Here is a 27503-nt window from a genome sequence, read left to right as displayed (position 1 = left end):
TCAGAAAGAGCTTTGGGGTCTTTGAGGGACAAATCTCAGTAGCATTGAGGTATTTGAATAAGTATTACTGTATGTTCTGCCAGATAAGATTTTGGTTTGGGCTTATTTTAACCTTTAGGTGACTGACTTGTGATCTCTTTCCTTTGACTCTGTCATACACAGCCTGAGCTCAGTTTTGTAACACTTGAGCCATCATGCTTTCTTTGGAGTGTAGAGCACTTCTCAATGAAACAGTCATGAATCTGTGACTTTGCTGCTTGCTTGTATAACTTGAAATTCCACTTGTCTATGCCACCTTACCTGTGGTTTGGCAAGAATGCTCAGGTTTTCTGGAAGAGTATATAGCAAACTAAATACAGTATCAGCAGGATTTATCCTCCTGTGATTCAGCTCCTCTTCCACTGTAGAGAAAATCGTTGTAGGTTTTCTGTAGTTATTGAAAATTAATGAGAAATGGATGGTGAAAGAATGTAATTATTGTATCTGAATTCCACAAGGATCTGCTACAATTCAGCAAACTTTTCCTAGAAGATTATTTAGTTTGAAAAACTCACTGGTAATAAAAAGAAATGCAGCCAGTAGAAGTGCAGAATTTCCTGTGGAGTTGAATCTTTTTGCCCAGAAGGGACTTTCTCCTGGTGCCAGCTTAGAGCAATGTTTTTCTGGGTACCTACATCTGCTAAGTCTCAGTCCAGAACTGTTTATATCTGTAGTGCTGCCTCAGTGAAAAAGCAGGTAGGATTTCCCAGGTGGAGTAATTTCACTTAGGAGATTAAAACTAACATAATTGGTTTATTTTTGTTTAACACCCTAAAATCAGAATGTTCTTGCTTGTCTTAAGGTAGCTGTCCTGTTTTTTGCTAAACAGTCCACCATTATAAATTAAAAGCTAATGAATTCTTCTTAACACCTTAAGTCCACATCTCCTAATGTGGCATGATTGGAGCTGGTATGGATGCCAAGCTTCTGGCCAAATTTTACCAGTGGAGTGTAAACCAGTGAAGGCTTTTATCTTACTGTAAACTGTGTCTAGAAATCCTAATTATACAGCTTGACATTCTAGATTGTGTATGTGTATGTTTTTGTTTACATGCATGCACATAAATGGAATAATTTAATGCTTTGGCAGCTGTATATAGCAGTTGTGTTTTTTAATATGAGAACTCTTCATAAGAAAAATTCATGTAGATGATGAAAATGTGGACATAAAACCAGCTGTGAAAATAAAACTTGTTCACCTTTACCAGAAGGGTCTAGACTTCTGTTGTGCTTTGATCTTCTTACCTAAACAATTACTTCATTTCCTTAGTTTCTTAAAAGCAGAAAGATCTTGATGTTGTGAGTAAACCTGAGTTTGGCAAAGTAACTTATATCACTGTATTTTTGTGCTGATACACAATTTGGATTTCTTGCCTAGCAAGTGCATGGGAAAAACGGGTGACAAGTTGGTGCACATTTTGTTGTGGTGCTACACAGCTCTAGACTGGATGGATGGGTGACTTTGCTTCCTCTGCTTCCACCCTTTGGGGGGATCCATCCCACTCTCTCTTAAGGAATCTGCTTTGCAATTTCCTCAGTGATGTTACTTGAACAAATTGTTTTGGATCTTGGGTCAAACTGATGAACTTGCCTTATTCAAATGTCATGTATATTATGATCCAAGAATAAACTGGCACCCTTTTTTCCTGTGTTTAAAGTTATGAATTGAGACATAGGATGTATTCCTGAAAATGGGGTTGTGTGCGATTTTTACCTTTTTTTTTTTTTTTTAATTAACTGAATGTATCAGTGCCTTGCCCCAGTGCTTATGCCTGCACTTACTTACATTTGTTTATCTTATGCTTTTCTTCTTGGCTTCTTAAACTTTTTTGTCTTTTGCTACTTAATGCTGGTTTATAGCTCAGTTATCCTTCTCATGAAGTGTTTAAGTGGGTTTACATTTTTCTGTATGTATATTTAAACTGGTGTTTTTCATTTAGAGGGAGTAAGAGATGCAAAAAGATCCAATTTACTTTTTGCAAATACGCAAGGTAACAGCTGATGTCAAGTGGGCACTGTCAGTATTCTAACACATTACAAATTTAGTGTACAAGAGTGACTCTCAATTTTACCATGAAGTGGAAATTGATTGTTCTAAACTGAACAGCCCTCTGCTAGAATTCCTCTATTGCCACATGCCTTAGAATCTGGAATTAAAATATAGCAAGAAGCCTGAATTGGATTTTTATCTGGGGAAGAATTTACATCTAAGGCAATCAGCATATTTTGAAACTGATGAATGCAAAATAGAAGACAGCAGACATTAAAAATTCTCAGGTTAAGGGAAAAGGAGATGCCAAGCAGCCTGGGTGTGTGGATTTGCCAAGTGTTACCAGCTGTATGGATGTGCAGGATCAGGACAACAGATGTCTAGAAAAGGGTTCACAACACATGTCACTTAAAAACTGAGGCTGTTGGGTTTTTTTCTTCTGATAGAGACAGAAATTAAAAGCAAGTGGGTTTTTATATAGAAAAATGAAACTCTTGTTTTGTTCTACAAATATTCCAATTTCATCCAGGAAGTTGGAGAGTGTGGGGTTGGTTGAATTTTAGAAAAGCAGGAGACTTTGTAATTCCAAATAATGGGAGTTTTTTGTCCCTGTCAAATGTATTCCAGAATCTTGTTCAACATAATAGGCCCAGATACAGGCAGTGTTTCCTTACTGTTGGAAAAGGCCTTGGAGCTCAGTGTTAACCTGCATTGCAACAGACTTAAACTGGTTTCCTGTATGAAGCTTTGTCTTTGACTCAATCTTGGCTTCTCTCCTTTAGCTCCACATCTGTGAATGACTCATAACAAGCAGGACCATCAAAAAAATATTGTGTACATTTTTATCCAAATCTGTAGGGATTTTGTTTCTAATTTTTTTACAGGCTTGCTGCATTCTCCCCTCCTATGCAATGAATCATGCAGTATCTGTGCTCATACCTGACAAGTGGTTGTGCATTGAGGGAAAGTTGAATGCCAAACAAATAGAAAGAATATCCCCAGCCATCAATCTGCTGAGAGCAGAGCTTTTGTATTTGGCAGGTATCCTCTGTCAGCCCCTGGGGCACTGCTGATATTATGATTTTTTCCTCCTGTAAACAGCAAGTCCTGTTAAATGGATACTCTGGCTTGGGGCAGAGTTGGATCTGTCAGGCACTGGCAGCAAGGGAGGTTCTGCCTCCTGAGGCACTCAAAGGCTTTTTCTTTTTTGAGCTGTCTCATCCAGAGACTCAAGGCAGTCCCACTGCAGAGGTTTTTAGAAAAATGCCAAGCTTTACATGTCTTATTTCTCCTGCCCTTCCATGAATGCTTTGGCCCATTTCCAGATGTGTGACACCACAGGGGCAGCTCGCTCAACTGTCTTGTCCCTTGTGGAGTGTTTACAGTGGCCACACTGAAAGGAAAGGGTAAAATGCTTCACCCTGGGTCCTTGTCTTCCATATTTTTAGTTTAAATACTTTCCTAGGGAACCACAGCTCCCACATTTAGTGCAGGTTATGTGCATGGCAGCTCATGCACTAATAATAATGGGGGTGTCATCTGAGGAAGAGGGCTGGAATGGCTTCATCCTGTCACAGTGTTGGGGTCTCTTCCCATGTGTCAGAGAGGAAGCCTAGAGTAGAGGACAAGTGAGTTGCTGGCATAAATATTCATAATTTTTATTGCTGTGCAGAGAAGTATTTTATAACAGCAATATGGTATGATACGGTGAGTTGGTGAGATTTTCCTGCAGCTGCTAGAGCTGCCCATCTCCAGCTGTCTCCTCCAAAACTGCCTCTCTTTGGGTAACAGGTCAAGGGAGTTGATAACATCTAAGCTGTGTTTGAAGTGGGAGAGTGCTCTCATGGCTGGCTGCACACTGCTGCTGTCAGTTTTTCACTACAAAGGATTTGGAACAAATTAATACAATGTGAATTTTTTTCTGGCCTGCCTATCATTTTGGCAACAGAGTTCCAAATTTCCTGGAAAATTGAAATGCTGAAAGTCCTGTTTGAAGGTAGAGAGACAATGAACTAACTCCTTGATGAAAATAAATAGAAGCTAAACCACATCACCTTTCCTTTACACATCTCACTATAGGTGATGCTTTTTGGATGTGACCAATTCCACTTTGCATAGCCCAAGGAGCTGCTTGGCAAAGAGGGAAGGAAGACTGCAGTCACAGATGCTTTATTTTTGTATATATAGGCAGCAAAGAGGCTTTATAAACATGAAAGTCAGAGAATTGTTCTCTTCCCTTTTTATTACTGCCTCCAGTAGTATTTCAAAGATGTTTTTTCTCAGAACTGGGGCAGCTATAGTGCTTAAATGTACTTAATGTAAGGTTTCAATCAGGTTTCACTCATGCTCATAGCAATGGATCTTAAAGCTGTCTCATAATCCACTTTTTGATAGGCGCACTTATAAAAAAAGTGATTATCAGTAGCACAGATGGAAATTTTCTGTCTTAAGAGGGCCTATTAATAGGGTGTTCAACTTGGCTGTTATTTAAGTGTCAAAAAGCCATCTTCATCCATTGAGTAAAATGGAAGAAAAATGTAGCTTGTAATTTAAAATTTGAGGATAATAGTGGAATTATTTGATGAAAAATCAATAAGTCTTCCTTCCTTGGAATTCTCATCTTCTTTCCTACAACCTGGCTGTTGGGTACACTGTTTGCATGGATATTCTCCTTTCACAGTACCATTAAAGCGGTTACAAATTTGAAGTGGAAAACTTGGGTTCATTAGAGAGTCCTTACACTTTCAGGAAATCCTACATGAAGTTGTGTTGTGTTTGGTTTTGTTTTTCTTGTTGATTTCAGTTGAATTTTATTAGTTAAGCGATTTCCAAGAAGCCCTCTGCTGATCCCAGAAGCAGAGTCATTGATTTAGTCCCTGTCAGTCACGGGAATGAAGACTTCGGTAGGGCTTTGAAAGCTCTTTGGAAGCATCAGCTGGCATATCTTCTGTAGGAAACAGCAGAAGTCCTTGAGTGAATCTGAAAGGTGATGTAGGAGACTTCCAGGAATATTTTACCCAGTTAGAGAGATGATGGAGCATTTGTGGCTCTAACAGTGAACAAGTGGCAGCCAGTAGAGCAATTTTAATCAGGTAATACAGTGCTGACAGCTACTCAGTTTCCCTGGCTTTGTCCTGGAGTGGCTGGCAGGAAGCAGAGCAGTCACTTCATTATCTTCATTAAACTCCTGAATCCCGTGCCACGCACTCGCTGTGCTCCACAACCCACCAGGCAGCTGTGGGGAGGAGCTGCACCCCTGTGTGCCTTGGAAAGGAGAGATTTCCACCAAGGAAAAAGGGGCTCCCCAGCAACCCCAACTTCACAGCCTGCCTTCAAGCTGTGACTTGTCTCTAAAAATAAATAAACAAGCTGACTTATTTTTGTGCAGAGTCTTGGCAAGACAGCTTTTTCCCTTAGGGATAAATTTGTTTTGCAAAATTAGAAAAATCTGTTAGATATCTTAAATTTACAGTTATGTATTAAATTATTGGTTTTAGATAGTGTTGTAGCTATGCAACTCGAAAAACATTGATGGTGGAATGGACAAGGCAAGTTGCTTTCAGTATGACCTAATTATTTTTCCTTTTTTTTCTCCTTTCTGTTTGTTTTTCCCCTTATCTTTCAGTCATCAAATCTGTCAGGTCCCTACAAATACTATGAGGAAATCTCTAGGAATATTTGTTGAAAATCAATGTCTTTTTGGTCCTCAGAGTACATGTGTTGGTTGTTTTTCCTTGAGTTCTCTGTTGGCAATGTATGCAGAGCTAGTGGAAGCAAGTGTAGTTTATTTTAAGCTTTCTCTTTTTCTCTGTGTTGCTGTTCCCTTTATTAATCACAAATGATGGATGGGTGAAGCTTCCTGAGTTTTGGCTGTAGAGCTGGTTTTAGTTTTTTGCCAACAATTCTAATTTTAGTAGCAATGATTTAATTTTAATATAGTATTCAGGGGAATTGAAAAGTTAATATTCTTATAAGTGAATATGATTAATATTAAGGGGAGAATGAAGGTGATGGATGTGTCACTTGTCTGTGTTTACAGTCACATTCTGATGATGCTGGCCTTGATCCAGGGACCCTCCTCCAGCTGGCAAAGGGTCCAGAAAGAGCCCGTGGACCCTGGATGGCCAAGGGGGCTCATTGACCCTGTATTTCAGCAGCAGGGTGAAAGCACCCCAGACTCAGCCTGCTTTGTTCCCAGCACTGGTTTGGTCTGTCAGATGCTGGAGCACAGCTGGCCTCTCTATGGATAGCTCAGCAGTTGTGTATTGCGTTCCTGCTAACAGGAGGAGATACACTGGAACCCACCCAAAACTGTCCAGATACCTGACAGGCTACTTATTGTCATTTACTGAGCATGCTGAAATTCTTCCAGCTTTTCCTTGGCTGCCCTAACAGAGGAAGAATGCTCCTTTATAAACATTTGAAGTTTGTATCATGGATGGCTTTGTTTGGACTTATAAAACTTTCTATCTGACTTCTTAATAAAAGGTGACAATTTCACCCTCAGTCCAAGAGTCCTTTTGTCACAAAATAAGTAGATTGTGGATAGTTTCTGTGATATACAAGATACCATGTAGGTCCTGACTTTGTCATTACTTTATCAGCATGCTGTATGGACAGGTATATTTTGCTTTTTTCTCTTTTGTTGAATGTTCCAGTAATTTCTCAAGAATTTTGGAGCTTTTCTCCCTTTGCTCGGTCTCCTTTGCTGGTACCATCAGTTGACTCTCACCTGTCTATAGTGAGGATCCTCAAAACCTGCAGATTGCACTGTTTATAAGTTTAAGAAAATTTGAATGTCTGATTTTCATTCATCAGCTCTGGAAAACTCCACGAAGCCATGTAAGACTCCGAAATGCTGAGATTGCTATGTGTAACAGGTTATTTTATGAAATTTATTACAATTAATAAAGCAAAAAGAATACATAACCTTATTGAAAAGCCAGTTAACAATCTCAAATATTTAGATTTTTCATGCAGATTTCTTGCTTGTTTAAGCCTTGTTACTTTTCTTGCTAGACTGTGTATTTTAGTTGAGTTGTCTCAGACTTCTTAGTTCCTAAGCTGAAAACTGGAAGTGAGACTGGCTTTGCAATTACAAGAAAAATGGAAAATTGTTTTGTTTGGATTTCAGCAAATTCAATTTAAGGTCAGATTTTTTTCTTTAACAATGTACGCTCTATCTTTTTATTCCTAAAGGCATATTTTCAGCAATTTGGCTTAACTCTGTGGTCTTGGGGGTGGAATTCTTTATCTTGGCTTGATGTAAGCAAGCTTTCAGAGCGTGTGTGGGTTAGTGTCTGACTTGGTGCACAGGAAAACACAATCTCTTTATCAGGTGGTTTCTGGTTCAATGAAAGAAGTTTTTGGTTGGGTTTTTTTGTGTATGACAGCAGCTTGGTAACTTTGGAGAAATAGCTCAGGCTTTCAATAAATAACTGTCCATTCCATAAAAAAGGTGAGTTAATAAAAATCAACACTGTTATGTAGCTAGCATGTTTCCGTGGCAGTTTGAGAAAAAGCTCAGACCTAAATAACATGAGGATACTCTTGACATAAATGTTACGAAATCTTTCGAATTCAGTGGAAAAGAAAGGTAAAGGAGAATTGAGCACTTACCTTTGGATATGTTATTCTACAGCTTCTTGAACTCCTGTTAAGTTGATTTGTTTTGATACAGTGAAAATAATAATCTAGTTATCTGTTGTGTTAAAGAGTATTTTGATGCAAGGAATGATTTTTTTTTTTTTTTTAATCATAGTTGAGACCCAAGGAGTAGAACATGCTTTTTTGTTCGTTTAAAAATGTAGTCTTTGAATGCAGACAGAGGAGGAAGTTTGGACATTAATCAATGTAAAGGCAAAGTCACCAACTCAGTCACACTCAGTTACTCAGTTAGCAAGTTTTTGCTAACTTCAAGAGTTTGGAAAATAAGGCACAACTGATGTGTGAGATCAGCAAAGTTACAGTAATTCATTTAAAGACTTTACTTAATCAGTGTTTCTTGGGTTCCCTTCCTGTAAAATATGACCTGTATTGTAATAACTTTTTATAATAACTAAAATAACATTTGAAGTGAAAGCTCAAATTCATTTTTTCCATGTGAACCTAGAAATTACAATTGGGCCTTTTTATGATTTGGTGATTAAGTAGACAAATGGTGCACTTCTTGGGTACCATAACAGTTAACACCTGTTTCAACTGTTTCATATTTGTATTGGATGGAACCTCAGCAATCCAATATGTCTTGAAAAGCAAAAATCTAATATAAAATATTTCATGGTATGGAAGAAATTACAATAAACAGAGTATAGCTTAAAATATAAAATGCTTGTTATGCACATTTACGTAGGTTTCATCTGTGTTTCTGAAACCAATGTAGCCACCTTGTGTAAAAGTAATCCTAGTTTTTGAAGGGTTGGTTAAGTGATTATTCAGTACCCTAAAGTAAATACTGTCTTCTAAGAAAACAGTATTTCCTGAGTTGGAAGAATTGAAACAGTTTGTCAGTCAGAAGTCAAGTACAACTGGATTAATTAGCATTTGCTTTGTGATTTCTCTCAAACCTGCACTGGGGACAGGGAGCGCTGGCAGGAGGGTGGAGTGGTTTCCTATGGCATGTGCCAGGCAGTAATGTCATTTCTTTATGTTGTTTGTTACTGGTGTGGTATTTTGAATTCAGTAATTTCAGAAAATGTGGAACTTTGTTCATTAAAATCTGAGAGCTTATTTCAAATTTAGTAGAGATGGGCTCTATTGTACCTTCCATGCAGCACAGGTACAGCACTGCTGGCCCCCTCAGCCTCCCACAAAAGGCTTGTTGTCTGTGGTGTTTGGGAACTTGAAAACTTCCTGCTTTTTTTGAATAAAGCTTGGTTTGGAGATCTAATTATTATTATTAAGATTACAAAAATAATTTGTTGGAGTGCATTGTCAGATGTAAATATCGTGAGCTTCATAATACGATATTTCAAAGCTGAAGTTTATTTTGAGACTCAGGGTTAATACTCTCAAGATTTGTTTAGAAAATAAGATCTTTGGATATGATGACCTAGGAGATTTTTTTCCTAAACACGAATTCAAGTTTGCTTTTATCTCAGTTTATCTGATTTGAGGTAAACCTCAATGCCTTACTAAATTGCATCTGCTTGTAGAGAACACTGTAAATGATTTGCATTTTAATGGCTTCTGCATAAATTTCATAACTCTGGAATGCTTCTCTTGCTCATTTCCCTGCAAAAGATGTTGTGTTTGTCTTGCTGTAACAATCTGTTTAGCTTTTCAATTATAAGAGAAATGGGTAAATTTGCCCTTGGTTTTGGCTATTCCTACTCTTTCAGAAACTGCCTTTCAGTAAACTGCCTTTACCTGTTTTAGAGAGCAGAAAGGCTTCCAGATAATTTCACATGAATCATAAACATGTCAGACACATGTTGGAAGCTTTCTTAAACATGGGTACTTAGTTTGGGAATAAACATACTGGCAAATGTAGGTAATGGTGGGTAGCATCACAAAATTCATAAACTGATAGAATTTAAATTTCTTTAGCTTTAATTGCTCCTCATGAAAACCAGAGGAAATTTAGGAAGTATAATGAAAGAGTAAGTAGATAATTGGTACAAAGAGCTATATTATATGAGGAGGGAGGGAAAAGGGAGACCAATAGCTGGAAAATAGCTAACCTCAAAAGAAGCATAATACATTGATTCATGTAGTTTGTCTTCAAGTTTTTAAGCCTTTTTTTCTCTTTTATAGTGGACTGTATCATTCTAAGTGTAACAAAATATTTTAAGCCACAATTCTAAGCATCTTTTCCTTATTAATTTAATGCATGATGGAGATGGTAATGACTAGATCACTTTAACGTAGAATAATGAGGTATGATCAGAGGCATACCTCTTCCTGGATTAAACAGTGCTGCATATTGGATGTGAAGTGACAAAATTCCAACAGATTGCAGCATCTCTTAACATGTGAAGAACTATTCTAAGGTACAGACCTTCAACCTCAATGTCTTTCCAAAAACCACCATCCAGTCTGCCCTGCCTTTTCACAGCTGTCACAGGACCTGACAAATGGGTTATCATAAAGCATCTTATGTCCTGAAAAGCTCTAATGAAAGACCCTATCTTTTTAATATGTTGTAACAACTAAACCTACTAGTTACTAACTCAAGGTTTTTGTAAAGTGCCATTTGCTCAACTTCCCTATTGTCTCTACTCTTGTGGGTTTTTTTCCTGTGAACCCATTTTGGGATGTTTTCATTCCCTCTTCTTTCCCACTTTGTCCGTGCTTGTTGGATTCTATCTGTTGTGCCATCAGTTCTTGGCGGGGCCAAGCTGTAAATCAGGTCACCAGAATGATTCATATTAAAAATAAACCTACAATAAAAAGCTTGGAATCTGCTTTGTCAGCATTCTACTTAATGCCCTGCAGAGCATCACTGCTATTATCTTAAGCCATCTCTTGTTTGTATTCAGTTTGGAAATTATGCATTTGCAGCTGGAACAAAATCTGTCTATTCTCAAAGCTGCAACTTCAGCCACACATCTGTCACGTTCTCATCTCCAATTTATCTTGTTCCCTCTGATTAAAGGCATGTTGGTCCCATGTTCCACTTAATATAGAGTGGTGGTGCTCCTCACTTCCCAAAAGCATTTCCTATCTATTCCTGAGTTACTGCAAAACATGCCAAGCAGCATGCACCTATCAAGGGGCTGCTTCAAGGAAGTTGTGTTTTTCTGCTCATATCAGTAGCTTGTAAATCTAGAAAACAAACCTTCTCCAGTTATTTTCTCTGCTTCCAGAAAACCTTGTTCTGGTGAAATAGAGACGAGTTTGCTCTTCTCATGCAGGGTTTTGAAGGTGGGGAGGGCTTTTTTTCCTCAGACTTAATGGAACTGGAGAGTCTGGAATTGCTCTACAGCAAGATGAATGCTTGACAGGCTTCATTTGCTGCCTTTCTTCTGGCTGCACTGGAGTTGAATCGTGAACTTCTGAACTGTATTAGATAAAACTTGTCGGTGAGCTCTTCTCTGTGGTATTTAAATGTTGCGATTGAGATTTTGAGACGCTTATTTCAAATGTAGTGGCACTTCTTCCTCTGGGGTAGAAGTCATCTCATGTCTCCAGCCTGTATCTGCATTTGCTATGACATTGCGTTAGCTGAGTTAACAGTTCCTTGAGAGTTTGGAATTGGTTGTGTAATTGGAGGAGGAGGGCAGAACCAAGTAGTTGAAACGTAGTTTTGAAGCCAGGGTGGTGGGGTGAGCTCGAGGGGCCTGTCTTGTACATGAGAAATACGAAGTTGTTTCAGTAATCCTGTACCTTTCAGGAAACTCTTTTCCACCCTTGGAGTTTTTTTTGAAGGCATCCCTTTCTCCAGGGAAAAGGAAATTATCCTCTTTGAAATCAGTTTGAGCTACTGTGTTTTGAACTGGTTGCTAGTTCAACACAGATAAACTACAACATAAGCTATGTGCAAACAGTTGTATCATTTTAAGTGTGATAATTTGCAGTAACTAAACTTGCAGTTATGTGTTTAAATACAAGTGGAAGATAATCCAGGTCATGGTCTTGAGATCACTGAGTAATGTGATACTTGATACAGCAAGTCTTGTGCTCTCCTAGCTTTCTTTTGATCCTGCTATTGGTAGAATTGCAGGGCAAAGTATGCGGTGTGACTAAATTGTTACACTTAGACCATGTGTATTTTGTAACTAAAATATCTATCCCTGTGTTAGAGCTGGAGTACCCAAATAGGAAGGGTTCAGACTCTGTCCTTGGCAAGTGACTTGTAAAAGGTTAATCTGGGTATTACTCAGCTGTTGACAAATGTTTATTGCATGAGAAAAAATACCCAGAATTGTTATTTTACAGTAGCCTGTACTTAGGGAGAATTTCTATATGTAAGCCTGCAAATTGTCTCCTGTCTATTTGGTAACCAGATCCCACTTTTGTTTTACAGCTGCTGCAGAGGGCAAAGGGAAAAGTGGGGAAGACTTTTTTCAGAAGGTAAGAAAGATAATTCTATAACAGTACCTGACTAGAGAAAAAAAAATATACCAAGTACTTATGCATGTGATCAACTCATTAAACTTCTTGTGCAGTTTCCACTGTATTGATCAAATTTTTAAAAATTTTGTCATTTAAAGTGTCTACTTGCTACCAGCCATGCATGGGATGAGATGAGAAACAGGTTCTTTGGTATATGCTCCTGTCATCCATGCACAAAAACAATTTAACAGTTTTACCAATTCTTTAACTGAAAATGTTAAAATATGCACGATGAACATTTGTTATGCTTAATTGTTAACCCAGAAGACCCATGTTGTGAGGTGGTCTTAAGGATATTGTCTGTGGATAAATGCTGCATCCTGTTATTAAAATACTGACTTGCAACTTACTGTGATATTATTGAAAGCATAAATATTTGGTCGAGAAATGCAATGGGCTTTTAAGAAAGAAATGCACAATCCACAAAATGATTCAACAAAGTTTGTGGTTGGACAGAGGCACGTAAGGGACTGGAAAAAGGAGTCCTGCAGCAACTAAACTACAAAGACAAGCATGGTCAAGAGTAATGACTTGCAAATTATTTTCACAAAGCAGCATAGTATTGGGGTTGTTTTTTTATATTTTTGGGGTTTTTTTCAAGAATAGTGTGAAGAACATTATGAGTTGTGTCAATGATAATCTGCATGCTGCAGGCTAATAAAAATGATGAGCTGTTTTGTCTTTGGTACAGAGAAGACAGTGCAAACTTTGCTGTATGCTGAAATGCCTTGGCACTCCTTCTTGACTCGTTGTCCATTGAAGTAATTTGCTGTATTTTGCTATAATTCTAAGTGGTTGTTCCAGAAAGGAAGATGTGAAAGTTTGTTTTACCCTGCATGTGACTGTGGGATGCCTTGATAAAGGCTGGTGAGGAGGAGTATATATGCTGCCAAAATGTTTGGATTTTCAGATATTTGTTGCTCTTAACTGACAGTGAGAGTTATTTTTCCAAACGTGATGCTTAACTGTCTGATATTAGTGTGCACAGAGGAGAATGTGTCAATAGTGCCTCCTTAGGATTTTATCAAAATTCTGAGTTTTTTTACTTACTGAAACAAAGCTAAGCCATAGTAGGTTATGCTATATTCTCCACATTATTCATTTTACCAGCGTTTTCTCTCTCTCAGATAAATCTGCTCATAATTCTTAAAGATGTGGATATGATATTTCTTCTTGAGTGGCTTATCTGTTTGACATGTGTATTTGATTACTTGATTATTTACTGTAGGTATGATGTACCTTACAGTTATGTAGTCACTAGTGTAATCGAAGACAATATTGTGTTGAATTAAATAGGAAAGCAAAATATGCTAAACTTCAAGTGTGTCAATAAGTGCACTCCTTATCCACACTGATGATAGAGTGGCTGTCCTGGCATTTAGATCCTGTCATATTTCTGCATAGTTATTATCTAGGCACAGTGTGGGGGCTGCAATATGTTACAGCTGCTTCATTTTAACTGGCATTCTTCTGAAAATATCATCAACTCCACTGTGTAGATTTCTGAAGTTTCTGAGCACATACACACAATACTACAGCAAATAAAACCAGATGGAAACGATCTCCTTTGAGTTCTCTTTTGTTGGAAGAAATCTTTGGACGGTTGCTCATAGCTTACTCACCGTCTCTGTCTGTGCAATTTCCTCTAATCAGAGTTAAATTTTTCCTCTGTCATGTGAAATGAATAAGACAGAGTATGTGGAGGTAAAATGAAGACTCATTTCATGGGTTTCAGGTTGGTACAGCGAGGAAGAAAGTGATTTGTGGCATTAGAAACACTTTACAACCTAAGGCAGCAGGACACTTCCAGAAACTCAATATGAACTCAAAGCTGCAGCAAAGGCATTTTTAAAGCAGTTCAGATAATGAGACTTGAGGACATTATTGGCAGGATTTTGAGTGGAATAGGGAGGGAGAAGTGCATCCTTGAAAGGCCACACCTAGAACTTAAGGGCATTATTTGCATAAATAATGCCATGTTTGTTGTATTCTGATGAACTGCGCTCAATGTGCTGAGGTTGGCTGTTGGCTGGAAGTGGTATGTGAGGTGGAAGAAGTTTTCATAGGAATGCTGAAATGGCAAATGACAAGGCGAAAATTCAGGAAGGTGATTCTGTATGTCAAGGCATGCAGACCAAGAGGGAGGAGAGAGGAGGCTGTGCCTGGGGGGTTGGCAGAGACTCAGCCTGCATTGTTAAGCTGCAGAGAGGCTTTTAAAGAAAGTTAATACAAAGGTTTGGTGCTAAGCAGTCTTTTGCTGGTCTTCAAACATGTGAGAAAGCAGTATTACTTGGATTTTCATAATCAAGCAGAATCTCAGTGGATGTGAACTGTTCCTACCAACTTTCAACTTCAAGTTTAATAACAATTGACATGTTAAAATGCATTATTTCACTGAGCATTTTAGCAGAAACATGCACTTGTAATGCAGTTGCTTGTGGAGTTACCAAATAAGCCCCAATTCTTGGTGAAATTCAGGTAATATTTCTGCCCTAACGTGGCAAGAAGATAAGGTGAAGAAGTGCCCCTTTGCTCTGGTCCTGAATTCAAATGAAAAGTAGATAAATGTCTTCTGGTAGTGTCATTTTTAAAAGTCTGAAGACTTTATCATACTTTCTTCTAGTATTTCTAAGTTGTAGTACTGCTTCAGATGAGGGAAAACCTAACATCATCTAATGAGGATTTTTCAAAACCACTGGGAGCTACTAATGATTTAGCAAGAAATAAGTAAATAATGGCATAGTTTTCTCTGTAGAGCTCTCAGATCTGCAGTTCAGTAACAGGTAATCCTAGATAAACATGGATGGCTCTGCTGTTGTGTTACATACTATTTATGTAAAAGATCCTTGTGGGCCTTGCCCTCTAAATTGTTTTTCTTATTTATTCTGTGAGTGAAATACATAATATGAAGTTATTACATGTCCTTGATCCAAAGCCCGTTTTCAGTTGATGGTGGATTTTTTCCACCAAGTTCCACAACATCTGGTTCACGCCTCAAAGGAAGCAAGGCCCTTTCCCCAGCAAAGCCAGGACATTGTTCCAGGGAACAGATAATTTATGTAGCCCTATAGAGACATGTGGCACTCTTATATAAAATGTAAGAAGGTGGTGATTCTCTGTCCTGAAGAGTTCATAATCCAAAACAGGTGAGGGTCGGCCCTGTGGACAGAGAGGAATTGCATGCATCATTTTGGTTTGCTTTTAGCTCTGTCATCATCAAGCTGGTTTCTTTTCTTCTTTAAAAACACTTGGGAATCTTATTGCTGATGGTAATCTTTCATTCTGAAACTTCTCTGGACAGGAGTGTATCTGTAGCCTTCTCAAGGGCCTGTGAGCAGCAGGGTGGGTGATAGGTGAAGACTCTGGCTTTAGTGGAATTTGGGAGGAGTCCTGGGGGACTGCACGTGCAGAAGGTGGTGACTGGAAATGATGCACTCGTGGTGCTCTGCACAGGTCACATCCAAGCTCTTTATTTCAGTATTATTCAGTGTATATATGTTAGTCATGAGCTTTGGGATTATGCCTGGAGGTGCTTCTCAGCTCTGGCTTTTCTGGCTTTTCGAGTTCATTTGCAGGGCTTGGTTTTGTGGGCAGCACAAAATACTACCAGCCAGCTGTAACTTGTGTGTTTTACTGGTCCTGAGTGTTTGGCATTCTTTTATGTTTTGGGCTTCTTCTGTACCTTTTTGAAGCAAACAGAAGTGGTGTTTGCATGCATTTGCCCAGTTGCAGATACTTAGGGGTTTTTAAGGTATCTCTGGATTTAAGCAAAAAGTGTATTTAAATGCTTGTGTTTCTCTTGACTACAGACACTGTTATTCCCTGAGGGAGGCATAAGTGTGCTTGGAGTTGTCAAGTTGCAACTGGGCAAATGTTTCATGTGTGTACCAAATTCCTAGTTATTAGGAGCTTAGGAGTGTAAAGGAAGAAGAGTGGTTTCTTTTCATTTTCCTTCCTGTGCTTACATGTAGCATGTTTAAACTGTAGCTTCTAATTTCATTAAATAATTAGCACCATAGAAGTTACTCAGGCCATTTTGGAAGCATGATGTGCTGAAAGCAACATGTGATCTTTCAGTCCAGGTATTTGGAAACAGTAGTAGCAAGAGGCTAAAAAAGAAAACAAATAAACAAATGCCCAACCAAAGCAAAAAAATAAACCACCTGTGATAATTTGAAGATGTGAAAAATAGCTATATCTAACTGCATCTATAATCATATTTCTGTTAAAATCCTCTATGCAGTAGTTATTAATGATTATGCATTTTTATTTATTTAGGAGGCTCTGGTGGCAAAGGCAGCAAGGAATCTTCCTCAAGCCCTGTTATTTAAGACAGTAAAAGAGCTTGGTTTGCAACATCCTGTGTTTTCTCTTGTATATCTGAAAAATATTTATGTTGGTCTGGGACAAACCTAACTTCTACAATATTATTATGTATTAATACAGTGTTGATGTATGCATTTTGTAAGTATATGTAGTATATTCTGATACAAATAAATTTAATTTTCTGTTTGCAGTAGGTCAGACTGGAAGTGGATCAGTCTCACTTTTTAATCTCTGAACATGAAGCATATCTAGAGCTTCAAACGCAAGTGGCTTAGGGCATTTTCAGGCATTAAAAATTTTAATCATTGACCTGAGACTAAGATGTCTCAAGCTAATTATTATCCATGTTCAGGACTAACTTCTGAAGGGCTTTTTGTGTGTCTTCAGCCATGACTATTCCTGAGCTGCCTATTTATAACTGCAGTCCCCCCAGGGCTGTGTTTCCATTTCTAGTGGCAACCACTCAGCTCTCCGTTTCTTGCAGTGTTATTTATCTGTGGTGAGACCTTGTGAGTTGCTGGTGATCAGACATTATTATGGGTCTTGTCTCTGTTTCAACCACAGCAGCAGCTTGGAGCTGCAGGAACTGGTTCCACACATTCCACTTTTTCTGGGTAGAAATCGGGATCTGCACTAGCATTAAAAAAAGCTCTTGATGTAGAGCTTGGCTCATAGCATGTGACAAGGATATATTAAGGCCATACGTTTCCAGAGTTGGCTTCAAGTGCCTGGCTGGGATGGGAATGCTGCCATCCAATTTACACTGAGCTTCCTCTCATTTAGCTTCCTGGGAAGTGGCAGCGACTGCTTGGAGAGGGCAGTGTGGATTAGAGGGCTGAAAGAATGTCAGTGCAAGTTAACATTTGCAGGAAATCTTGGGATTGAGACGTTTGTCTCCCTTCTGGCAAAACCCCACCCAGTGGAAAGGAGACTATTTAGGTTGGATCAGTTTCTTTAAAAAGGTAAATCAAGAATGCTTACTTAACTTTTTTGCTTAGTTCACGCAGAGCTGAGTGGTGGGAAGGCTTCATTTTTGTGGAAAATGGCACTCATCCCATCTGTAGTATAGTGAGCATTCTGCTAAGGCAATGGAGGAATTCCAAGGATTTTTGGGTTTTATTCATTTCATCTTCAGTTTCTCCTGTGCTGCTTCTGATACAATGGGCACTATCTTGAAATTTTACCTGTAATGTGAAGTCTTAGTTGATAAAGTTCAACTTTATGCCACTTTATTGCTATACGTAACGCTTTGAGGAAGATCTCTTGCATTGTAAAGCAGTAGAGAAGGAGTGGTTTGTCACCACCATCTCAATTGAGGGGCTCAATGCTTTTCATTCTGAGAGTTAAACCCTCCCTCAGAATAGAGGAGGGATTTCCTTCTCAGAAATGTTTTTACCTTGGGGGGAAAATTTAATATAAATGAGACAAGTATAAGAATGATACAACTCAAGAAAATACACTGGGTTTCTGGCTTGTAAGGAGGAGAATTGCTGATTTTGGTTTCAGAGGAGAGTTGGCTGCATATTGGTGTTTTGAACAGTGTTCTGTGGGGCTTCAGTTTTTCAGTGATATTTTCCCTAATTTTTTGACATTACTTGTGTAATTCATTAATGCTGTGCAGACAAACTTCTGTAGATAATTTTTTTGCATGCTTAAATATTTTCCTTGGTTTTAACTACACTTGGTCATGTATTTAAAACAAAAGTGTTACCTGTGACCCTTGACTAGTATTTCCACTGAGGGTAAAAAAAAAAAACATTTAAATCAAGTGAAGGACTCCAGTGTTTCTCCATAGATAAGGGCATTTGATTGATTTTTACTCTCACTTAATTTTATTTGCTTTATTTGTAAATTAAGTACAAAGTTCTGTAAACATTTTTGTTGCAGAAGGTTCACTTGATGCAGTTTTTGGATGCAGCAACAATACTGCAATATTTGCTTAAACAAGACCCTTGTTTTAAGAATCATCTTATTTCTTTTCAGGTGAATTGAAGATTTAAAAAAAGTTGCAGTGTGTATGTACATACATGCATTTATTCTCATCCTTTCTAGGCTAAAAATCCCTTACTGGAAATGGAAACAATAAAAATTCCAAAGCCATATCCATATAGGCAGCTTTCCCAGTTCCATCTTTAGTGATTTGGGGCTTTTATATACAGTCTGAAAGTTTCTTTTGTAGAGCTCATGTCTTCTACTCTGCTGCCTTTATTGCTTTTATACATAATCTGTTCATTAGTTTTAGTATTTAGTATACAAGTTTTGATACACTTTGACCAAAACCAAAACTGTCCTATGAATAAGTACATTGCCTATGATGTTAACCTTGACCTCTAATTTTAGCTTCAGGACCTCTTCATCCTGCACATGCTTGCCTTAATTCTTGGTAGGTTCTTTAGGAATAGCTTTGAACACTTAGTGAAGATGGTAAATTTGTTAGAGTCAGTATGGGCTAGGATTAGTCCTTGACACCAAACAAGGTGTGTGCCGCTCTGGGGAAGCCTCAAAGTCTGCACAAAAGTATTCGCCCTGAGAAGTTGTAGGAAAGTGTTGTCAGTGTTTTGCTTAGCTTGATGTGACACTGTGTAGCAGTATGCAGGTGGGAAGCAGGCAAGTTTTCCTTCTGTTCCCTTCTTATATGTCAATCAGAAACACATTATTTTAGCATTTAATAAACACTTGAAATAAAAATCAGTTTAACAGAGATGGACAAGTGAGTAGGTGAAGATCAATTTCCTGCAATATTGAAGCAGATGACATGCAGTGGAAACACAAACAAAAACATATGGGAGTATTGATCCTTATCCATGCTGCTATTCCAGAGAGTAATGTCTAAAATGATTTACATATTACCTTTTTGCAAGACAAGTAAAACTAGGAAAGAAGGACTAGCTAAGCAGTGACCTTTTCTGAAAATGTCTGGGTTTCTGATAGTTGGACTATAAAATGGAAAATGAGGAGCCCTGCCCTTGAAGACACCCTGGCACTCGTGTCCTTGTGTGTGGGAAGGCTCTGTTGTCCCACTGCTCCTTTCTCTAGAGACACGCAGGTGGAGCTTGATCCTTGTCCTCCCTGTGCATCCTTTGGTTGTGTATTTTAAACAGATTGCACTTAACATGTGTGTGGTCAGCACTGACAGTCTGCAGTCCGAGCAAGCTTACTAAAGCATTTTCTGTATTTTATGGTTTTAATTCTAGTTCTCTGCATAGGAGATGGATTTTTTTGGCACACAGGAGCACAAAATGGAAACTCTGGACAGTGTAGTCTGGAATGTGGGGCACCTGGGGCCATGTGCCATTGCTGCTTTTCAGAAACAGCCCCTCGTCCTTACCTGCAGAATTAGTGCTTACACAGTGGGATCAGGCTGTACTGTCCAACTTTGGGTAGTAGCTGTGACAAAATGTGAATTCTTGATTGCAATTTCTTATGCAGATCACCTCAGGGAGAAACCAGCCACAACATGGCTTGGGATGTGAATCCATTGCTGTACCCAGAATGTTGGCCAGACTTCCACAAGAGCTGCGTACTTGCACCAGGCTTTGGGCTAAGTTTTGTAATCTCTTTTTTAACTCCTTATATTCCTCAAATTTCCTTGTAGTCCTGCTTCCCTGTAGATGCTGCCCTGCTGATGTGCTCTGGCAATGCAAGTGCTTTCTCTGGCCTCACCCGTTTTGGAGTTGAATTCCCAGTGGGTAACTTCACACAACCCGCTTTTGAGTCTTGTTCTTCCTTCCCATCCTTATTCTTGCCTTGCTTTGTCCTCCCCCCAAACCAAAAAAATAATAAACCATTAAATATAATAATTTTGGTTCCAGCTACACCCATTGCTGTGTTCCTGTTGCCAAAAGTCGTTCTCAGGGATTAGTCATCCTCTGATTGCTGCATCACCTCTTATGCATTGCAAGAGGAAGAACTAAAGATCACCCCATGCAGAATTTCATATGTCTGCTGTGACTCTTCAGGTCTTGTCCTGTAGAAATATATTTTCCTTTAATTTTCATCTAAGTTATATTCCATGGTTCAAATAAACCATAAGAATAAACTTGTTTATACAGCTGTAAATGCATACAAACTGAGGGGACTAACACAACTTTTCTGAAAGCTGAAGATGCAAGATGAACATTTAAAGTCTGTGAAACCAGGTACTCCGAGACTAGGCATAATCTCTTTATGGTATAAAAGGAGATTGTCTCTGAGTTACTTTCCCACATGTTATTGAAGCCCAAACTGATTTGAATTTGTTCTTTTCCTCACTTGCGTGGAAAAAGAATCTCATTTAAGTGGGGAAAAGTGGGGAAGGAATTCAGACTGGGAACTACAGAAAGCCACTAGTAGATGCAGATTTCTGTCTGACCCATTTTTCCTTTCACTGTGATTAATACTTGAGGCAGAAAAGGCCAAGATGCCCAAATCCCAAAGGTGGGAAGGTCAGAAATAGGTATCTTATCAAAACTAGCTATAACTGTATAACTATTTGATTTAATGTGCCTGCTTTAAATGAAGAAAGGTCTGTTATATATGTTGTTCTTGTTCATCCACTGTGTGTAAAATACTTCCTTTGAATTCTGAAATACTTGTGGGCTTTGAGGGAGTTTTGTTTGGTTGGTTTTGTTGCATTCAGGACATTCCAGTTTCCGTCCAAGATCAGCTAAACAAAAAATACAGCATAAGAAAAAATAACTTCTTACTGTCTTAATGTAAAAATTCCCCAAAGTGCTTAAACTATAAACTTTTCAAGCTGGACTACAAGGAAGCCAAAAGCTTGTCTTCCAGCTGCCTTACAATTAGACTATTTTTTTTTTCTTGAAGGCCCAATGATTTGCAACTGGAGCCAATTTTTTCAGGGTCAGAGTACAGTCTGATTTGTTTTGTTGGTGTCTTCCAGTGTCTTGTCCTCTTCTGTTTTTTCTCCACTGAGAATAGCTTACATATTTTGGCTTGTAAACACTACAATTACACTTGGGGAAAGGGGAGGAAGGAAAGTTGTAGAAAGTCAATTTCTTAGGTTTTCCTTCATTTTGAGAAGAAGCATGAGGTTATTTGTTGGGGATTAAACCTTGCTGGCAGATATGCCTGATGCCTTTGGGCAGTTGATCCCTCAAGGCGAGGAGAGCACTGATCAGTACTCACTCTGTCTCTCATTTTGTATGGAAATAAGGGAAGCTATGCAGAGGTGCTGTTCTGCAGAGATCATGAACTCTTGAGTCATTCCTAGGCTGAATATCCTCAAAATGTTATGTAACTCAAGTACTTCTACAGTTGGAATGCATGTATTATAGCTGGAGCACTTGTGAGTTGTCTTTTTCATGTGAGAGCAGAACCCCTGTTCTCAGGGTATGTGGCATAACACTGTTTTCACTTATAAAGCAGTTCCATTGCAACATGCACTTGATGTTGTTATGGAATTATTCCAGATTTTTCAGGAAAAAAAACCAAAATCTTGGCACTTAAAATTGCCTGGGTTTGAATGATAAAGCTGAAACAAAAAGTTGATGCAACAGTGAACTATGCAGTCTTCAATATCATCTTTACTTTCAAGTTTAACTGCTCTCATAAAAGCTCAGTTCCAAGTTTTCCAGAGCTTTGTGACACTTTGCTGTTATAATAAATACATTACATAAGTAGTAACTTAAATACAATGATAGCTTAAGAAGTAAGCGGTATAGTTTAATTTTTTAAGTGCTTTTTTGAGAGTCCTGGTTTACTGTAACGTTACAGCCTGGAGTTGAAAGCCAGCACAGACTGAGCATTTTGATACTTCAGTAAATGTACTTAATTTAAATGCATCTTGACTTTTTTTGCCTAACTGTCTAGAATAGGAGATAAACTTGTCTTTGTAGGGACCAAACTGAGTTATCTTTTTTGTTCTAATGTGGCAATTTTTAGCATTACAAAGAGCTTAAGGATAGTAGATGGCCAAATCTCAGTGACTGGCAGTCAGACTGCTTTTCCTTTGAAGATCTTATATGCATCTTTCTCATATGTCCCCAGAATGTGCAGCTGTGAAGTTGTGGGAAGTTTCCTTTTATTTTAGTTTAGCATAAGAAACAGGGAGGGTTTAATTTCTTTAAGACAGAAGTCTCCAACCTTTATTGAGAGGGTAAAGGGCTGATGGGATGTAGCACTTGCCTTGAATGACATGCATTCTTCTTCTCTCTCCTCTCTTGTGGTTCTTTTCATGTTGGATCTTCTATAACTCAGTCCTGCACCATTTTTTGTTGTAGCATCTCTGTTTGCCTTCCAATTTTTCTGTGCATTTCACTGCCTGTTGCACAATAAAAAAAAAAAAATCCTCGCCCAAAGCCTTTTATCAGAGACAAGTGAATTCTTTGAAACAGCTTTTTTCACATCTGGATTGAAAAATGGTGAAAAGTATATGTATGTTGCTGGTAGAATTTCACCCTCCTGGAAATGTTTTATTTCAGCTGTAACTTATTATCCAATAGTGCTGAAACCAAAAATATAGTATAATGAAGTCTGGCTGACGCTTTCAGTTTTTCCACATGGCATGCTAATCTGGAAGTTGTTGTGGTGTCCTTGGGATTTGGATGTAGAAGATAAGAATTAGGAACTGTTAGAGAAATCTGTCTTAATTCTGAATTATACAGTTATGGAAAACTTACTAGTATTGTAAGCTATAGCTGTTTTCTTAATGCATTACTTTTCTTCTTGGAAGTGGCTTTGCTAATTATTTTGTCATTTTAATTGTTTTCATTCCATCTTAAGTGTGATGAGAGGTATGAGCTCACCATGCTTGTTGATGAGATCTTGGTATAAAGGAGAAGTCCTTTAGTCTCAGTAGACATGCCCAGCATTTCTAGGAGCTGGATTTCCATTCATCTGTCTGAAGTCTTTGGTGTCAAGCAGTTCCTTCTCCTGTGTTACATCTAGATGGGTTGGTGAAGCTCTGTAGCTCTGTGCCAGGATGAAATTTCAGTATAATCTGCCTGTAATAGGACTGATGGAATTTTCACTCAGCCAAAGGCAGCAGCAGAATGAGAGCTGACACTGAGCTAAAGGACTGCATGGTTTTCACAGTATAAGAGTGTGTGCATAGTTTTTCCCTCTTGGCTGGTTGGAGATGTACAGATAGGTTGCACACTGTGTCATAATAAATAAATGCTGTCAAATGTCTGCTCTGACCTGCTAAATGGAGAAGTAAAAATTCTGGAGTCTGGATAAGTTTATAATGAAAAGCTGCTTTTGGGTAAAGGTGAGGCAAACCAATATAATTTGACTTATGGACACTCAAAAAGACTCATTTTAAATTTGATAGGCTTTACTTAAAAACCATTTTAAGGTTACTGGAGAAATATTTGTGTTCAATTGTAAAGGTTTGAAATTCTCTCTTGAGATGGATGTGGAGTCTGCTGTAGCTATTAGTGGTCATTTGAACTTCATGGAAGCTGTTGAGCATCTTGGGTTTGCTCTGTGGAATTCTTTTGAATGAGCAGAACTCAGCCATGCTTATTAACAGACAAAAGTTCTCAAGAAAACCAGAGAAGCAGTTAATGGCTTGTGCTATTTAAAAGTAATAATAATCAACAGTTTTTAAAATGGCAAACATAGTATTTTCAGAAAATGCATGTATGCCTTAGCAGGAGAAAAAAAAAACTTAATTTTTTGAAAATGCTTTCTTTTTTAATAGATTATGGAAGAAACAAATACACAGATTGCTTGGCCATCAAAGTTGAAGATTGGAGCAAAATCGAAAAAAGGTATTTTATTTTGTTCTTATTATGGGGTGGGATTCGTTGTTAGCATAGTAAAAACCACAGAATAAAGAACTGGATTTTTGGAGAGTCACACATCCATACTGGTCACCTGAAGTATTTTCATTTCAGTCTGCTGTTTCTTGTAGAAATTTCATGAAGTTATCTTGAATTTATGTAGGTATTTGATACACAAACCCATTTTAAGGAGCTTGCAATTCTGTGATTACTTAATTTAATCGATCCTGTTGTATTGTTGTATTAAGCATGTGTGCCTTCTGCTGTATGATTCTGTATCTAATCAGAACAGTTTCTTTAGACAGCAGCTAAAGCCAGTATTTCTGGTAACATTTTAGATGAGTGGGTGTTCTGTGGTGTTTTGGGTTTGTTTCTGTAGAGTACAAGATGAGTGTTGGCCAAGCCCAGCAGAACAGTAAATACTCATTGTGTCCTTGACAGGGACAGCCTGCAAGCTTTTTTGGGTTCTCTAAGAAACCTAAGTGGAGCTGTTTCTTAGGAATCACCAGTATTATGTTTTGAATTACGCTTCTTTAGGAAGTCCAGCCTACTAGTGCGAGCTAAGCATACTGTCTGGAGCATCCCTCTTTGAAATAAACCCTCTTGCTTATTGTTGTTCTGTTCTTAAGGAGTCATAGCTGTGACTGATTGAAAGCAACACTTAATTTATCTTCTGCGTAAAAAAATGAGATTGGGAACAGTGCGTGAGTTTCTGTCCAGGCTGATACATATTTAAAAACCAAGAAAGTGAACTCCAGATAATTTCTCTCTATGTTATATATAGAATGTATAGGTGGAGGTGTGGGCTAACCTTAGTAAACGAATAAGATCACTTGGAAAGAAAAATTATCTTTTTAGAAAGGTGCAGGATTAATAAAATTTTTATGGTGTAAAGTGAGATTGTCTCGGAGGTACTTTCCCACATGGTATTAAAGTCCAAATTGATTTCATTTTTTTCTTTTCCCCACTTTTATGGAAAAAGAATCTCACTTAAAGGGGGAGAATTGGGGAAGGAATTAAGACTGGGAAAAACACAGGTGTTATTTGTGTAGGCATTAGCATGTGGAACTAGCATAGTAATGCAGGAGTGACAAGGTGCCTGTACAAACCTGGGGAGTTCTGTGTCCCCTCTCCTTGGGGTGCTGTGAACTGATGCACACATAATGCTCCTCAGTAAGCTGAGGCAGTAGAGTTTGTTTTTTTCTGAGGACAGAAAAGAAGAAATTAAGTGGTGCCTCCAACTTTTTTCGCCCTAATTTAAACGGCTTAGTTCTGAAGATGAAAAACATGAATAAAAGGACAAGAAAAGAGGGGTAAGAGAGGTGTTTGGTTGGGTTTCTGCATCGGTACTTGGAAATGCAGCTTAAAATAAATTGATTTAACTTATTTATTAGTGACCTCAAGTAGAAGATAATGTGGTGAAGGTCTATCAATACATGGAATTAATTTGAGTACCATGGGAAATAAAACAGCTTAGAGTTATGAGCTGATAAAACTATAAATTGAGGAAAGGGAACACATATTACAGCTGGGCATACTGAGTGTATCTGCAGTGGGAATGATTATCCTGGAAAGTCCTTGTGCCAAAAGAAACTCTAGATAGTGAGATAGTGATGGGCTGTAAACGAGACATTTTAGCAACATGCTAAAGTATTAAAAAAAGTGTTTCAAATGCCTGTGGATTTCAGGGTGGCTCTAGAATTAAGGCTTGTACTCCCTGGTCAGCTCTGGTGTGCTGGGTTGTGTGTATATACACCTAAGATAGTAAATTACAGCATGTGTACAAAGAACCCCTTAACCCCAAGGTTCCTATTTCTTGTGAAATAAGGTGTAGTTTATATGTTCTGTTTGCACTTAATACCAATTGTTTACAATTCTATAACTTTCCATTTGCAGCTACAGCAGCTGTTTATATAGGGGTAAATATTCCAAGTGTTTAACATACTCAGCTTCACTTAATGACATTTTGTGATTGAGAGGAGAGCCTGCAACAAATAACTGGCTGGCTCTCCAGGGACTTGAACTCAGAACATGCTATCTGTGTCTGCCTCCTTGGCTGGGCTGAGTGCCTGAGTCATTCATGAGGGAGCAGCAGCTATGGATGGACAGTGCTTTACCCCAGCCCTACGCTGGACCCAGTCATCACCAAGACATCCCAGATTTTTGGTGTAGTTTTGCACAATAATCTGCCTGCAGTTTCAGCGGCTTCACATCCCCTGTGTTGTGGCCTTAGGTCATTCATAGCTTTTCCCCCCAGTATAGGGGAAAAACAGTCATTAGGAAAACATTGCTTTTCTTTCTGTGGTATTGGTCAATCTGTCATGAAGCACTCAGGGCTTAATGGTATCGTTCCTCTCACTGCTGTTGACAGTTTTAATTAGACACTACTGATACTAAATCGGTAAGGACAGACCATGTTTTGTTTTGAATTGAAACACAAAGGTATTGAAATTTATAGCCAAGGTGTGCATAGAAAGATTCAGCAAGAGTATGAAGAATAAATTCTGTACAAGATCCAGAATATTTTCTTGATATTTTAGAAAACAATATGCTGTAGTGAAGCTGAAGCACCAAGAGTAGATGACTTGTGAAGCTCTGTATAATTTTTCTGTTACATGGATTACAACTTTTAAATTGATGAGTCCAAAATTCTATATTTTAAGTATCATAATGGTAATTCATTAACTTACACTTGATAAATATTTTCTGATGGGTTTTTGAATCGCAAAAGACTACAGTCTGAATTTAGCATAAGCAGATTTTAAAAATTTGTTAATTCAAATTCATCATTTAATATATGTTTTCTAAAACACCTCATCACAAAGTTAAATTTAAAAAAATTATCAGTTCTCACCAATTTCATAAGGGCAAAACAGGAATTTCCTGGTTTTAATGAACACCAGATGCTGTAGCCTTACTCTAGTGATGAGGAGGGCTCAAGTATTTTGAAATAAATGTTTAGAAAACACACAAACATATAAATCTTCCACAGCATCTTAAGCCATTTGTTAAGGTTGCCAAAGAGATCCCATAACATTAAGGATTTAGGGAGGGAAGTGAACAATTTAAAGCACTTCATGGCTGATGCCATCAGTAATGAAAGAATTGGCACTGGCACAGTTGCTGTAGAGCTTTGCACTGGTGCAGTAGAGCTCAGGGTGTATCAAAGCCTCATGTTCTGGAGGTCTGGGATCTTCTCTAGTCTGCTGAATTAAAGACCAAATTGAGAGACAGTAACTTTGGCTCTCAACATGCTTTTTCACTCTGTTGTAGTTACTGTTCCTTTGGAATGCTGTTAATTGTCTTTTAAAGATTTATTCAGTGGTATGAAAGCATGAGTAGGTTGCCAAATCCTAAATGATCAC

The 27503-nt window shown here is 38.2% G+C and overlaps 1 protein-coding gene across 2 annotated transcripts in view; it reads left to right on the top strand.

The window, feature by feature from the left end:
- BICC1 (BicC family RNA binding protein 1) overlaps positions 1–27503 on the top strand; it is a 90432-nt gene that overhangs the window by 21129 nt on the left and 41800 nt on the right. For both annotated transcript variants that reach the window (XM_068197169.1, XM_068197170.1), the window contains exons 2-3: positions 11997–12043; positions 24057–24126. In XM_068197169.1, coding sequence (XP_068053270.1) covers positions 11997–12043; positions 24057–24126 — 117 coding nt within the window. The remainder of the gene's footprint in view (positions 1–11996; positions 12044–24056; positions 24127–27503) is intronic.

The sequence above is a fragment of the Anomalospiza imberbis genome, chromosome 8 (genome assembly GCF_031753505.1).
Source record: "Anomalospiza imberbis isolate Cuckoo-Finch-1a 21T00152 chromosome 8, ASM3175350v1, whole genome shotgun sequence".
NCBI classification, from domain to species: domain Eukaryota; kingdom Metazoa; phylum Chordata; class Aves; order Passeriformes; family Viduidae; genus Anomalospiza; species Anomalospiza imberbis.
Note: the sequence above shows the minus strand (reverse complement) of the source record. Positions and strands in the feature narration are given on the sequence as shown.